This window comes from Peromyscus californicus, unplaced genomic scaffold, assembly GCF_007827085.1.
Source record: "Peromyscus californicus insignis strain IS unplaced genomic scaffold, ASM782708v3 Scaffold_4__1_contigs__length_199733344, whole genome shotgun sequence".
NCBI classification, from domain to species: Eukaryota; Metazoa; Chordata; class Mammalia; order Rodentia; family Cricetidae; genus Peromyscus; species Peromyscus californicus.
In genome coordinates, this window is record NW_026294562.1 from 78,109,857 (window position 1) to 78,125,071 (window position 15,215).

Below are 15,215 nucleotides of genomic sequence, written 5' to 3' on the forward strand. Positions count from 1 at the left end.
TGCATGCTTGTGTTGATCTAAAGCATGTGATACATGTTGCCACTCAACCTACTGCAAAGCTCTATGTCTATACCTCCCACCTGGGGATCTCTGAGCAGCGAGCTTGAGTCTGGAGCTACAGGGACTTGGAGAAAGTGAGGTTTTCAGCTTCTCCCACCTGTGTCCACTTGTTCAAAATTCTGTAGTACAGGCCCTACAGTAGGCCTTGGGGTCTGGAAGTTTAAATCCTCTAGCCTGCTAGCTATTTTCTTGCAGCTTTTTGAAGGTTTGTGAAGTTGAGGGATGTCCTGGCTCCATGATTATTGGCCTTTCTTGTTTCAGGGTCAAAGCTGCGAGACGTGTGGTATTAGGATGCATTTGCCTTGTGTGGCCAAGTACTTCCAGTCCACCTCTGAACCACGCTGCCCGCACTGTAATGACTATTGGCCCCATGACATACCAGGTACATGGCCCCCAGAGTGCCCAGGGGACAGGGGGGCCTTGTGATGGCCTCAGTTCTGAGGCTGGGCACCAAGAGCACCTTTGGAAGGAGGGCTGAGGAAGACTCCAAGCATGAAGGTCAGTGTTGGTGGCCTGCTGAAGCACAGGTGAAAGCTGACTTCCTGCCTTCTTCGAAAGGGCTCTAGAATCCACTAGAGACCTCAAGGCTTGTGAGAGTCCCAAACAAGGCTTTCCTCATAGCCCTCCAGGAAGTGGGATGGGAAAGCTACTTCCCAGCTCCCTCAGTGAACTTTGCTGCCTGGCTCACGTGCTGGGGGAGGAGGGTTAGCAGTGAATATTACAGATAGGACAGGTCCTCTCCATGAGAAATAGCTATGGACATCAGCTGTGTTCTGTGTGGTCAGTCCATTCATCATGCTACTCACTGTGTCTCCCTCCTGTTCTGTACACAGAAGTCTTCGACCCTGAGAAGGAGAGGGAGGCTGGCGTCTCCAAGTCGAGCAGAAAGTCCTTGCGGACTCGTCAGCACTAGCTGCGTCCTGCGTGGCTCCGGCTGTTGGTGGGCTGACCCTCATGGCCCAGTTATCACAGGGGCCTGGCCATCCACATGGCACATGAACTGCCTCCATTGTTAACTTTGCTCTTAACACATTTTTAGTAAATGTTTCCTGATGGTTGCTGTGCTCTGCAATCTAGAGCTTGTGTGGGGCTGGGTTCCCCATGGCGAGGAGTGAACAGAACGGCAGCCCTGGGCAGGTGTCTCTGTGTCTGGCTCTGGGAGGTTTTGCTTTTGTTGTGGTTTTGGTCCATAATCTTGGCCTTGGTGTCCACAGCTACAATAGCACCTTACTCTGGTCCCAAATGCAGTAGCCCCTTGCAGGCTGGGCTGGACTTGATTTGTGCTGTTCCCATGGGGCCTTTTGTCTCCCATCTGCCCACCAGTTATTTCAGCAAGTAGCCTGAGAGTCAGTCCAGCCTCCTTGTCCCTGGCATCTACATCAGGGACATGGCATCTACGTGGTCCTCAAATCCTGTCCAGCCCTTGCTGTTTGGTGTCCAAACCAGAGCACACCCCTCAGCTTAGCAGCTGTATGGCGAGAAATCCATGGCTTGGGAGGCAGCCAGGGTCTGAGCCAGCGGGAGTAAGAGGCTAGCTCTCCTGGCGATTTATCTACATGGATAAGGGCCAGGGAGGACCCACCCAACCCATGTTGGGCGCCAGGTATGGTGAGAAATCCATGGAGTCTGTTTAAAGGACGAGGAATTTATTAGGGGATAAGAACTCACTACAGCACGAGAGATTTATTGTAGGATCCTGGAAAGCTGAGCTGTGGTCCATGCTATTCTTCTGCCTGGTCCATCTCAGCATCTAAAACCACGAGTGAGAGAACAGCGCGCGTGCATCTCAGGTCTTAAGCGTCCCAAAAGGCCATGCCCCAGGGCATGTACTTTAAGGTCATAGACAGATAGAGCAGTTACCTGCTACATCTCTAGGGGCAGTGCTTCAAGATCACAGCCAGAATAGCTACCTACTACACAGCTGCTCTGTCTTTGGCTCCATTTCCCTTGACAGTCACATGCCACACCCTGCTGAGGCCCTGTTTTGATTTCGGATGACTGGGTTGAATTAGGACTCACAGTGATGGTTCTCACCCGCTCACCTCAGCCTGCCTTCCTTCCTTCCTCAGCTCCTCCCCTTTGGTCCCTGGGCTCACCACTGCAGTACCCAGTACCCTTCCTTGATCTGCCACACTGTGGTTCCCTGCCTGCTTCTATTCTGCCCCAACATGTCAGAACCCATACTGGCTCAGATGAGGAAGGATCTGGCCATAGGTTCCTTCTAGAGGGGCTAGGCTGGTGGTTCCAGTGATGTCACACAGGTCACCCCATTTTTTGCCTCTGCTGAACTCGGGCAGAAAAGCAGAACCTGTCTAGAAAAGCCAGGGCTTGGAGTTGGGGCCTGTGGGTGGGGAGCGTGAGTCCCCAGTCCCAGGATGCCCTGCACCCTCAGAGCCTTCAAGGTGTAGCTCAGGGGTAGTCCCTGCAGCCCTGCCCTCAGGACTGCACTGGGCAGGGTGGCTCTTCAGTCCCTGCTTTGGGATGACCAGTGCCTGCCTGTCCTGTGTTGCAGTGTTACAGTTCAGGTGACCGAGGAGCTCTGGAGATAGTGCCTGTCCTGCCACCTGTCTCCCTGTCTCCAGCATTTTACCATGGTCTCAACCAGTCAGTGTAAGCATCCCGCATGGACCAACACTCCCCACCCAAGACCCTCACCATCCCAGAGCCTGGTCTGATGTCCATCTAGGCCTTTGCAGTCTGTCCTGCCCCCTCTGCCACTGCCCTCTGGTCCCGGTGCCACTGGGTGGAAATCACTGACTGGACCAGGTTCCTCTTGCTTTCTTCAGCTCCCAGCCTTCCCACTTGCAGGTCTTTGTCTACACTGTGGCATCTCAAACCAGTTGGCCTCACCCGACTCCCAGCCCTGACCCTGTTCCAGCTCCGCTGTTCCTTCCTTTTCCTTTCCCAGGCCTGGTTGTCCCTCTTGGGGCTTGTCCCAGTTTACTTTTATTGATGTGATAAATACCATGACCAAAAGGAACTTGGGGAGGAGAGACTATTTCTCCTTACAGTTCGCAGTCCATCACGAAGGGGCAAAGAGCTCAAGGTACGAGAAAACTGGAGGCAGGAACTGAAGCAGAGGCGTGGAGTGCTGTTTGCTGGCTTGTTCTCCGTGGCTTGCTCAGCCTGCTCTCTCATACCACCCAGGATCACCTGCCCAGGGGTAACACTGCTCCTAGTGGGCTGGGCCCTCACATAGCAATCATAAATCAAGACCATGCCCCACAGACTTGCCTCAGGGCAGTCTGAAGACGTTTTCTCAATTGAGATTCCTCTTTCCAGATGACTAGCTTGTTGTCTACTTGACAACAAAAATCTCAAACAAAACTCAATCTGGACAGGGCTGCTGTCCCTGCTGTTGGGAGTGGGTCCTAAAGCCAGCCGTCTGAGGTCCTGTTCTGTCCCTCATCATTTTCTCTTCCACTGTCAGCCACACAGACATGTCCCACCAGCCCCCCTTGCTGCCCTGTCCTAGCCTCTCACCCTGTCTGCTGCATTAGCTTGGTTCAGGTTTATCGTATTTTGGTCTTGCTGACCCCTACTCCATGGTGTGTTCAACACCAGGACAAGAAGCCCACACAGCTGAGTGCCATGTCTCCAGTCCTGGCCCAGGACCATGGGTGGGGAGCAGATCCCATGTGTGAGTGACAGGCTGATGGGTCTTCACACTTGTTCTTTTCTTCACTTTGAAGGGCCTGTTGGCTCTGTGGTTCCAAGCCAGCTTGAGAGTCCACACTCCCCAGTGAGCACAAGGCAGCCCTAAGGCGGGTTTCAGCAACCTTGGAACCTGCCCATAGGTAGAGCCATTCCGTCCTCCTTGCCTCCCACCTGGTGATGGCCATCTGCTGCTCAGCAGTGACCAGGATAGTACTGAGCCTGCTGGTTGTCATAGGTGGTACTGTAAAGGCCAGGCCGCTGCAGGAAGCTGAAGCCACTTAGCCAACCCACATCTAGCGAAGTGTGCCAGTGCTTGAGCCACTGGGGATGTGTGGCTCTTCATTAGGTTACGTGGGCTGGAATGCTGGCCTTCCTACTGTATACCTTCACTGTTCCAAGCAGCACTGCTGTTGTAGTAACTGTCCAGGTAAGATTACATAAGCAACTGTCAGTGCCAGACAGGATGCCAGCCTCTAAGGTCCCTGTTACCTATTCCCTGGGCTTCTGGCTGCCTCAGCCTGCTGTAATCCCTCCCTGCCAAAGCTAACTGTCTAAAAAGCCATACTGTGGTGGTCTAGATTCCCAAACCCTGTGTGACCAAGCTCAGATTCCTTGGCCTGGTCACCTTGTCATGTGGGGTTGTGTGGGGCTGGGAGCTAGGCTGGTCCTGTCAATCATCAGCCATCCATGAAGCCAAAGGGATTGCCCGAGGCCTAGCCACCAGCATCCTTACTGGTGATCCTTGGTTTGAACTGAAGGGACCAGCATTGATACCGGGGGTCAAGACGTGGGGAGGAGATGAAGTCAGAGCTGCCCTCTTCTGCCTTCCAGAAAAGGGAAAACTGAAACCACATGGAGACCAGAGAGGTGGAGGAGGGGAAGTCGGGAACAGTCCAGACCTGTTCTGAGCCACCCAGGAGTGCTGTAGGAACCCCCAGGTTTACATAAACTAGTTCAGGATGGGTTTTATCACCAACAAGCCCGGCCAGTCCATTCAGAGCTAAATCTAGCCCATCTAAACTACCTTTAGTTACAGCCTGAACTGCCAGCCTCCCAAGGCTCCAGTCACCACCCACTGTGCAGGCCCCTTGGCCTTAACCACTCCTGCCTGGCCACCCTTTCATTGTCCTGACTGCTCTGGTCTCTGCTTCTCTGAGCCAGCCACCTTTGTGGGACACATGTGGCTCCCCCTCCTTCAGTACTTCCCACCAAGAGAGCCCATGGGCGGGGGTGTCTCCCTTCTAGGCCCCATTCTCCCTACTGTTCCTTTCCCAGTGCCTCTTTGGTTGCCTGCCTTGCTACAGGCAGCCGGGGAATTTGGTTGAAGAAATGTTCTTTTAAATTTAGAAAATATTTTTATTTATGTTATTGAAAAATTTTAAGTTACAATGAAAAGAAATGAAGCATCCCTAATCTGGAGGGCCTAGGTACACATAGCAGCCCTGCCACATGTGGCTTACAGAGAGTGGCTGGGGGAGCAGGACTGGGGGAGTCCAGCAGCAGCCAGGGCCTACACCTTCCCACTGGGCTCACTGCCTTTGGGTGAGGTGTCTGCTCTGTGGGTCCTTTCAACGCTGGCCCTGGCTATGACCACCAGAAGCTGACCGAGAAGCTCAGGTCCAGGGAACGCACGTAATGCCAATACTTAGCAGGTATAAAGAGGGTCTCTCCTGGGGACAGGACGCAGGACAGGAATGGGGCCTCAGCGAACTTGGGGAACTTTTCTAGGTTGGGGTTCTCCACATCAACCTGCAGAAAGCAAGAGAAGTCACCTGCTGGTCTCTAGGGACAGCAGGCCCCATGTCACCGATTCCCCGTGTGCCCACCTGGCTGGTGTTATGAAGAAGGTGTGTCTCATGAGGGTACACAGCCTCAGACTCCTGCGGAGAATACAGCCGGATGTACTTCCTTCCTAATACCTGGGAGAGAAGAGGCCCATCAGCCCCAGGACAGCAAGGCTGGCCTGCTGACTACAGGCCTGTGGACCTGTCCTTGCAGGCCTTCTGGTGGTTTGTGGCCTGCTGCCTCATCCCACACATGCTCTGACATCCTGAGAATGCTCACCTTCGGGTACCTTATAGATCAGTGCTCTGCATGCAGCTAAGCTCAGCCAAGCACTGAGTGTGAACCTGGCTTAATCTCAGGGGAGTTTCCTCTTCACTTGTGAGGAAACAGAGGCAAAGTGAATTGCCCAAGTTTACTAAGGCGACAGCTGGTGGCCATGGTGGGCTCCTGGGCCCTGGCTCTTAGCTGTTCCTGAGCTGCCTTGCAGGGCTGGCCCAATGCTCTTTTTAGCAACTTAGCCTGTGACAAGTTCTTACAGCAGTGGATGTGTGCTGCTTCCCTGTGACAGACCTTTGACGAATCTCTGGAAACATCTGTCAGTGGCTGAGAGACCTGTTCCATCAGCCCTTATCCACAGGTGCAAGCTAGCAGTGGGAGAAAGGGTGGCTGGCAGGTGATAGAGCATGGGGCTGCTAGAATGTGCCAGGCCCTCTTCCCAAGAGCTTTCCTAGCTGGCCCAAGAGAAATCCCACTTGGGTGCAGACTTGATCAGGGAGAGCTCTACCCTAGGGCCTCAGGACTATTTTTTTTTCCTGTCTACATCCCTTTCACTCCCCTTTCCTCCTCCAATCCCCTTTGAGACTAGGTCTCACATAGCTCAGACTGCCCTTGAACCTCCCAAGTGCTGGGATTATGGGTATTTACCACAACAAGCTCCTTACTAATTCCTGTCTGGCAACTCCTACCTGGACCAGGAAGTTCTGCTGGGGGTCATGATGCAGTGGGGAGATGGTTCCTTGGGGACCAAACCAGGCATTGATAGTGATCTCTTCCTCTTCCCCATCACCCAGGCAACAGTAATCAGGGATGCTGATGTCCTGCTTCAACTCTGGGATCTGAGGGTAGTGCAGAAAGCAGAAGCCAGGGGTAGGGATGCCAGCCAGGCCCCAGCTGATACCCGACTCCCTGACAGCCAAATACACTCCTTGATTCAGTTTTTGTTTTGTTTTTGAGACAGTCTCTCTCTTTCTCATCCTCTTCCCTCAGCCTCCCAAGTACAGGTGTTAGAGGTATGTGTCATCCTACCCAGCTTAGGATCATATTCTAATGAATAAAACCTTAAGATATAAATAATAGGTAAGAATTATAATCTTACTTCATATTTGTTTCTATATTACGTAGATATTTTTCTTTTTAGAAACCTGGTATTGCTCTATACCCCAAAATGGAAGAAAAACGCATCCTGCTTTTTGTTTTGTTTTGCTTTTGAGACAGGCTCACTTTGTAGCCCTGGCTGGCCTGCACTCACCATGTAGATTAGAATGACCTTGAACTCACAGAACTCCACTTGCCTCTGCTGGCATTAAGGCATGAGTCACCACACCAGTTAGAAAACAACCATAGGTATTGTACTTGTTGGTGCATACCTGTAATTCCAGCATTTGCAATGCTGAGGCAGGAGCATGACAAGTTGGAAGTCAGCCTGGGTGACATAGTGAGACCTTGTTTCAGAAATAAAAAAAACAGTCCCCAGAAGTCAAATGCACTGGATATTTATCAGATCTCTGGAGGGGATGGTTTTCAAAAAGTTACTACCTGTTAAGAAATCACAATTGGTATATTTTAAATAAATTACTCCAAAGAGAGCAAAGTAGGCGCTTACTAAACTCACTCTGGGAAGGGAGGAGTTATTGAACAGTGTTCAGAAGTCAGAAAAGAAAGCTTTAGGGCCAAGTACATACACTTCTCAGTTACCAGGGGGCCAAGGCAGGCACTCGGAAGCAAATTAGTGGTAAGGAAGGGTTTGGGTCTTATTAGCGAGTGAGCAGAACTGACCCAGCAGTCAACATTCTCCACTAATGACATTAGCAAAGGCTGAAGACTTGGCCTGTGCAATGGGGGATATGACAGGCTGCTGGACCTTGATCCAGACAGCAACCAGATAACCAGTGCAAGACTTCAAGAGCCTCGTGGGAACTGGGTTCCTTCAAGGAGGCTGTGGTCTCAGCCACTCTCAGGAGTAGCAGTGAGTAGCCTACCACCAGGTGGCATTGGAAAATGCCTCCAAGATGCCCCTTTACTTCTGCCCCTACTTCCCTCCCTGGCCACCTACACCCTCTGAACAGTTTACATTCTTATCTCCCTGGAACAGTGGCATGGATTTTTCTTGGCCTCTGGCTTTTCACAGGCTTGTGCTACCTAATGAGACATGTTTGAGAGGTACACAATGTGGTGATACATAAGGGGTGGTTTCTGTCAGGGAATAATGCCACTGTCAGGTTCAGTGTGGGGCTCAATGTGCTGGCCTGACCTCTGGGAAGAGCTGTGGCCTTGGCATGAAAAAGCTACTTATTGGAAAGTCCCTACCCACAGTGGGCCCTTTGCAACTTGGACCTGAGCCCAAGGGTGCAGGCTCAGCCCCTAGCACCAGGCAGCCTGATACCTCTGGTCCTGGGGGTACTTTTCAACCTTGAGGTGAATGGAAACAGATGAAACTCAAGAGCCTTTCAGAGAGCAAGTCTTCCTTGCTATTCCTTCGCTGATCTTACTACAACCTCTTGCAAGTCAGAAAACCAAAGACCATTCTCCGCCCCTCTGGGTGGGAAACCAGAATGTTCTAGCAGGGAGGTTGTACCAGCTACTTCTCTGTCTCGAGTGGTCAGTGTAAAAATCGCTGCCTTATAGGCTGGTTGTTGGAGGGCTTAGTGTTGCAGGGTGTCCTTGGATAGTTCCACAATCCACAACATGGCTAGACCCCCAGGCTCCTCACATACCACATTAGTGTTTTGATTGAATGGCACCAGGTCTTGCCACCAGATGCTGAGCATAACTCTGGTTGGTTCCTGATGATGCCATCAGGATCTCTGAAGGGTGATTGGTTGGCTGAATCTCATCAAAATCACTGGTTAAGGATTTAGAGACTCTCAGAGAATACATGCTCTGGAGATGTGACTATTGACAAGCCCAAGGCAGTGGCCAGAGGCTTCCAAGACTTGTCAATAGCTTAAGCTTCCTATAGACACAGAGGTCCTAGAAAACAGCCTGTGCCCTGTCCCCAGGATTCATGGCTGTTCAGACTCCTCTTTGAGGTGATATGAGCAGCAGAGGAAAACTAGGGACCTGAGGGACAGATCTAAGAAGCATGATCTGGCTGAAGCAGCCTTACACAGTTCTAACTCATCTTAAAGTTAATAGCAGCTTTGCCTTCTAGCCCTGGGTTTAGAGTTAGACACCTCTGAGTATATGTATTGAAGGTTTTTCCAGAGAGCTTTAATTAAGGTGGAAGGATTCACCTTGAATGTGGGTAGTGCCATTATATAGGCTGAAGTCCCAGACTGAAAAAAAAAGGATAAAGGCAGCTGGGCACCAGAATTCATCTCCACCTTATGATACAGTGTGACCAGCCTGCTGCCATGCCTTTGTGTCCCCTCAAGTCAGGAGCCTAAGTAAACCTTTAAGTAGCTTTTGCTAATGCACTGGCCGAGCCCCGGGCCAAGCTGAGGCCACCCCAGCCAGTCACTCCTGGACTTCCTGGTTCATCTGCTGTGGTTTGATTCAGAGTGAATAGGCTCCCTCCTCTGCTCCTTTCCTTTGCCCTGCGGGTCTGCCATGCCCAGGTGTCCACAGATCCCACACAGCCTAAGCTGTTCCTCCTCTGGCTCACCTGTTTTCTGGTTCTAGTAGCAGCTGCCTCCTGCCTCCACTTATCTGCCGTCAGCATCAATGCATCTCTGATGGTGGCCCTGGTCACTTAGAGCCCTCCCGAAGGTCCCAGCCCTTCACTGGTGCTTCACCATGCCATCCGAGAGCCTTTCCCAGCTGTGTGCCTAGTGGAAGGCCTCCCTTTGCTTCCTTTGAAGCTCATGGTATCAGAATCCTGAGGCTGAGAAGTGCTCTTTCCTGTCCCCAAATCCCCATTGACTGGCTCAGGGGTGGGAACAGGGAGGGGCTCCCAGAGAGTCCCCCACTGACATGGAGTTCCCACTGTGCACCTTAGTCAAGGCCCCAGAGAAGCAGGAAGGGCTAGGGCAGGAAAGAAGCCGGAGTCTAATTTCCCCAGGATGAGCCCTCTGCTGCTGTTCCAGTATCTTAACCAGATAGCTTGCAAGGATTCCCTATGCAGCTCAGGCTGGCCTTGAACTTAAGATCCTCTTGTTGCAGCCTTCTAAGTGCTGAGATTCCAGAGGTGTGCACCACATCCAGCTACAAGCAGCTCTGAAAATGGAGGGCAGTCTGGCTGCTGGTGCACACAGAATCTGTTTTCCCACAGTGATGGTCATACATGCAGATGATGTGGGGGCTGCAGGCAGGAGAGGGGAAACCCCACTGGCTTCTGGTGTCTGTGTGCTCTGCTGAAGTTAAATTCTGGTTGAAAACTAAGAGGTGACTTAATTATGAAGGCTCTGCCTCATGGACCGACAGATGCTGTTATGGTGTGCAACACAGGAACAGGCTCGCTATAAAAGCAAGCAGGTCCCACCCTGCCTATTCTCTTGTTACATGGTGTCCTTTGTTAGGCCACTGGTGTGCTAGATAGCCCTCATCAGATGCGGTCCTTCGAACATCCCAGACTCCAGAACTAGATAAACTCCCGTTGTTTATAACGTATCCTGCCTGTAGTATTTGTTACCCAGCACTCAGACAAGTGTGTACCCTGATTTTCTTTCTTTACCCCCAACCGGGCAGCTATCTGCCCTCTCTCCTCAGCTCCAGCTCATGACATCACACACCTGCTGTGGCCAGCCACCAGCTAGCCTTGATCCTGCTTTCTAGAGGCTCCTGGGCTGCCAGTGCTGGGTGGCCGTGGGCTACTCCAGGAGGGGCAGGCCTAGTGATCTGCTCTGGAGAGGGAGCAGCAGCACTGACTGCCCCTGCAGAAACACGCATCGTTTCACGGTGCCAGGATCTCCAGGGAGCCTTCGTGCTCATCACGGGCCTCCAAGGACTCCACCATATCCAGATTAAATCTTGGTCTGGCCTTCAAGGCCTCTACCACCTGGCTCTCTGGCTCTTGCGAATAACCCCCTGGCTGGTGGCCTCTGCACTCTCCTGGTGCTTTGGTGTGGGGGCACTTCTCAATTCTCCTACCTGGTCCCACTCCAGCTCAGCCAAGCTCTACCTTCAGTCTTTGGCAGGTCATCCTGGGGCTCCAAACTGGGCCCCCAGACTCAGCACACTCAATTTCTCAAACCTGGCCATTCAACTTGCCCCACTGCTGCCAAGATAATAAGGGAGACCCCTTGCTCCAGAGAACAGAACCAGAAGGTAGCCATGTGTGCTCCCTGGGAGGAAAGGAACAGATGAGGGGTACAGGGCAGGAACATGGTCTCAGACTTACCTGGTCAAATAGCTGGTGCTGAGCAAGATACCCAATGTCCTTTGCCTGAACCAGAGGAAGAAAGTAGAGGTGACCATTGGTTAGTTTGTGTCAGGTAACTCTGGATGGCCCTATTGCTTAGTTGGTTGCTGAGCCCCAGCCCTGGGCCTACCCACCACTGCTCTGTGTGGCCCTTTCCCCAACCTGGAGCCTGATGTGATCAGTGACCTCCCATGCAGACATCTCCTGCAGCTTCTCCCTTAAGTAAACAATGCAGGTGTGGTGCATAGGCTACAGCTTTTCATTAGAAGTTGTTTTAAAAATCGTGGTGAGATGTCCAAGACATAAATTTTGCCTTTAAGTTCAGTCACACTGTCCATCTGTTAAATAGTAACTCCCATATACCTCACTCAGGATGTATTTGTGGATGAACTCATTGATGGTCATGAGGGTCTGGGACCAGTCTTCATCTGTGTACCTTGAACCCACTTCCACCGGGACAGTGCGATAGCCAGCAATCTCCTGGATGTACTGCAGACTGCAAGAGCAGGCATCAGCACCGTCACCACAGTCATCAGCATGCATCACTGCTACTGACATCTAGGAATGGATTTCTTTGGTTCTCATACTCACAAAACCTCATAAGGTGGAGACCACTATTGCCCTCACTCTCTTGACAGAGGTCTTACCATAGAGTGGTGACGCTACTTGCCCAAGACCACACAGCTTATGTGGCTTTGTGTATGAATCTAGATGGTTACCCACACCATGCCCAACCCTCAGGTTCAACCTTAGTCACATCAGTCACATACACAGTACGCTGACTACCTTTGCTGTCCAGGATTCTAACTTCACTTTTCTTACCCTGTCATCGAGCTGAGAAACCTTGGGACAGATGGAAAGCAGTGTGTGTGTGTGTGTGTGTGTGTGTGTGTGTGTGTGTGTGTGTGTGTGTTAAGTGCTGGCTCTGAACTCTTATAGCCTGGGGTGGGGCAGGAACCGTTTAGTGAATTACTTAACCTTCCTGAGTCCCTGCTCCCCATCTGTTAAAGGAGGTGATGCCAGTACCTGCCTCATTTGGAACATGACTGCTATGCTGTGCTCCTACAGAATTCCTCACTGGAGTCTCGGGCCACTTCCTCCACACACTCACAACTGGCCAACTCAACTCAAACCACTCCCTGGAGCTACAGTTGTCTTGCAGAATGCCCAGAGTACTGCTTACATGACCTCTGTGGATGCTGAACTCTCAGGATTCTCCATTCCTTATAGGAAACATCACAGTGTTTGTGAAGGACCTAAGAGCTTCTTCCCCTGTGTCTGAAGTCATCTCAATGACTACTTAGGCTCCCCACTGTAATGCCAATGCCATAGAATACAAGAGAAAACAAGGTTGTGCCCAGGCAGCCCACATGCTCACTCACAGCCCCCACTGTGTTTCTGATTTATAATGGGCTGCATCTGAGGACAAGACCCATGAACAGGGAAGGAGGAGGCAAGTGTACCCCCTCATTCCAAAACCTATTCTCAACTGCAGCCTCACACTTCTCTCAGGCAGCAGCTCTCAGGCATCCAGATACTCTGAATCCCAGGAGGAGCCATCTCCTGGGTGATTCCAGTCATGGCCTCAGGGCCTGGAGAAGGAAGACCTGTGGATTTCTGAGATGTGGCATCATTAACACCTAACATTTTTTTTGTTTGTTTGTTTTTTTGAGACAGGGTTTCTCTGTGTAGCTTTGCGCCTGTCCTGGATCTCGCTCTGTAGACCAGGCTAGCCTCAAACTCACAGAGGTCCACCTGCCTCTGCCTCCCGAGTGCTGGGATTAAAGGCATGCACCACCACCGCCTGGCTAACACCTAACATTTCTGAGCCTGCTGCTCCAGCACTCTTAAGGATTTGCTCAGGGTAAGCACATGTCAGCAAGCAACTTAGACCCCTGCAGAACTCTGGATAACTCACATTTTTAGGTAATTTTGAAAAATTCATTATTCCATGTGGTGGGAAGCATGCATGCCACTGTGTCACGTGTGGAGGTCAGAAGACAACTTTGTGGTTCTCTCCTTCCACCTGTGTGGGTCCCCGGGCTTGAATTCAGGCCACTAGGCTTTTGTAGTCATCTTGCCAGCCCCAGAGTATCCCACTTCATTGATCCTCGGCGATCAATCAAGGGGCTTTTGAAGGGTGGTCTGGGGCGGTGACTTATGAGTGGCCAGAAGAGGTCATCAGAGAGTCCTGGGGACACTCAGGAGGAAGGCCCTCAGTTCCCTACAGTGGCTACTCACCTCCACTTCTTCATGCACGGCCAGTGGTCAGCCACACCCTCCAAGATCACAGGCCTCCCAGGAACGAGAAAGTGCTTCCTGAAGTGCTGCAGGGTTGGGCATCGAAGTCTGGGTACTGCCCGCTCTAATGCCACATCCGGAGCTGAGTTGGAGTCACACCTCGCCTTCTGTTTAGAATCCAAACAAAGCAAGATGGCAGCTGTCTCTGGAGTCTGTACCACTGTCTCTGGAGTCTGTACCACTGTCTCTGGAGTCTGTACCACTGTCTCTGGAGTCTGTACCACTGTCTCTGGAGTCTGTACCACTGTCTCTGGAGTCTGTATCACTGGCAGGATGTCTTAGGTGTCATTACAAACAGCAGACAGCTTTTCTTTTTTTGTGTTGATCTGTGTGTGCTTGTGTGTGCACATGTGTGTGGCAGAGGACAACCTCAGGTGTTACTCTTTCTCATGCACTGTCTACCTTATTGAGATGAGTCTTCTCGCTGGCCTGGGGCTCATTGATTCAGTTAGGCTGGCTGGCTTGCAAGTGCCTGGATCCACGTGTCTCCACTTCCCCAGTTCTGAGATGACAAGTACATGCCACCATGCCAAGATTTTTATGTGGTTCTAGGGATCAAACTCTGGTGCTCCTCTATGTGTGGTAAGTTCCTCACTGAGCTATCTCCCCAGTCCCATGTTTTGTTTTAGACAGGGGCTCAACATGTAGCCCTGGCAGGCTTCAAAACCACAGACATCACCTGCCTCTGCCTCCAAAGTGTGAGGGGTAAAGGAGTTCACCACTACACTGAGCTATGTTTTGTGTTTTTGAGACAGGGTCTCACTAGGAAGCCCAACTTGACCTTGAACCCAGAATCCCCTTGCCTCAGATTCCAGAGTGCCCACCACACCTGGCAGTAGATGGCATTTCTATACTATTTGCTTTCACCAGCTCAAGGTCCCTTTTTCCTCAGCCATCTCATGATCTTAGAGCATTGCTGGCGGCAGTAGTCCTGAGTAGCTCTGCCTTGCATCCAGGCACTATCCTAGGAGTTTCCACACTGCCACCCAGTGGCTGCACCATACTTTCCTTATCCATTTCCCTCAGGTAAGCTGGGCGGGTCACTGACCATTCCTGGGCCTCCGTTTCCTCGTCTGTAAACTGGTGGTGACAACAGCACCCACGTGTGGCACCCAGGACCACTGGCCGGCCTGAACTGACCCTGCTTCCTTTGCACTGTCCCCACACTCAGCATGGGCCCCTTGTACAGCCCCCCATAGAGGCCTCCTCTGCCCTCCTCTAGCAACAGAAGATTCTTCTACAGCCTCACGGGAACATCAGCTCTGGGGTGGAGGTGCTGATATTCTGTGTACATGCTCAGCCAGTTCATCCAGGCCACTGGGGGAGCCCAGTGAGGTTGGTAAGTGGATGCCCTCTTCCAGTAAGGGACTGTGAGGCATAGAGAGGAAGGGACCCTGTCTGATCAGACGGGGTGCAGCATGGGAACTGAGCCCAGGCAGGCTGACTTAAGAGCCTGTGCCCTCTCCTCTTTGGCTATGCATCCTGCACCCCACTCCAAAGAGGACTGCTTTGGGCAGGATTCCACCATTATATCCCCTTGGGACACACTTGGTGGGAAGATGGGGGAGCGCACCCTTAGGTCAAAGGGAGCATTTGTCTCTTGAACTGTAGACTGTCCTGCTCTCTAAAGAGTGAAGCAGCGCACTACCCTATGGCCCCACAGAAGGCACCGGGCACCACATAAACACTGGCTGCTGTTAGTCCCTGAGGCTGGCTGCTTCCCTCTTAATTTGTAACTTCATGTTGTTATTATTTATTCACTTTTTTTTTTTTTCCAGGTGAAATCTCACTGAAGACATGGCTGGCCTCAAGCTCTCCATCCTGTGCCTCTGCC

The 15,215-nt window shown here is 51.7% G+C and overlaps 2 protein-coding genes across 6 annotated transcripts in view; one reads left to right on the top strand and one right to left on the bottom strand.

Annotated features, from left to right (window-relative positions):
- The window catches only part of Nsmce1 (NSE1 homolog, SMC5-SMC6 complex component), a 30,793-nt gene extending 29,675 nt beyond the window's left edge, over positions 1–1,118 (top strand). For both annotated transcript variants that reach the window (XM_052760920.1, XM_052760919.1), the window contains exons 7-8: positions 322–442; positions 894–1,118. In XM_052760920.1, the coding sequence (XP_052616880.1) occupies positions 322–442; positions 894–973 (201 nt within the window). In that variant the 3' untranslated portion in view covers positions 974–1,118. The remainder of the gene's footprint in view (positions 1–321; positions 443–893) is intronic.
- Kdm8 (lysine demethylase 8) overlaps positions 1–15,215 on the bottom strand; it is a 38,792-nt gene that overhangs the window by 4,112 nt on the left and 19,465 nt on the right. For 2 of the 4 annotated variants that reach the window (XM_052760914.1, XM_052760915.1), the window contains 6 exons: positions 13,322–13,488; positions 11,444–11,576; positions 11,060–11,104; positions 6,468–6,617; positions 5,544–5,636; positions 1,817–5,466 (listed from right to left, as the gene is read on the bottom strand). In XM_052760914.1, the coding sequence (XP_052616874.1) occupies positions 5,302–5,466; positions 5,544–5,636; positions 6,468–6,617; positions 11,060–11,104; positions 11,444–11,576; positions 13,322–13,488 (753 nt within the window). In that variant the 3' untranslated portion in view covers positions 1,817–5,301. The other 2 variants (XM_052760917.1, XM_052760918.1) reach the window with 2 other exon arrangements.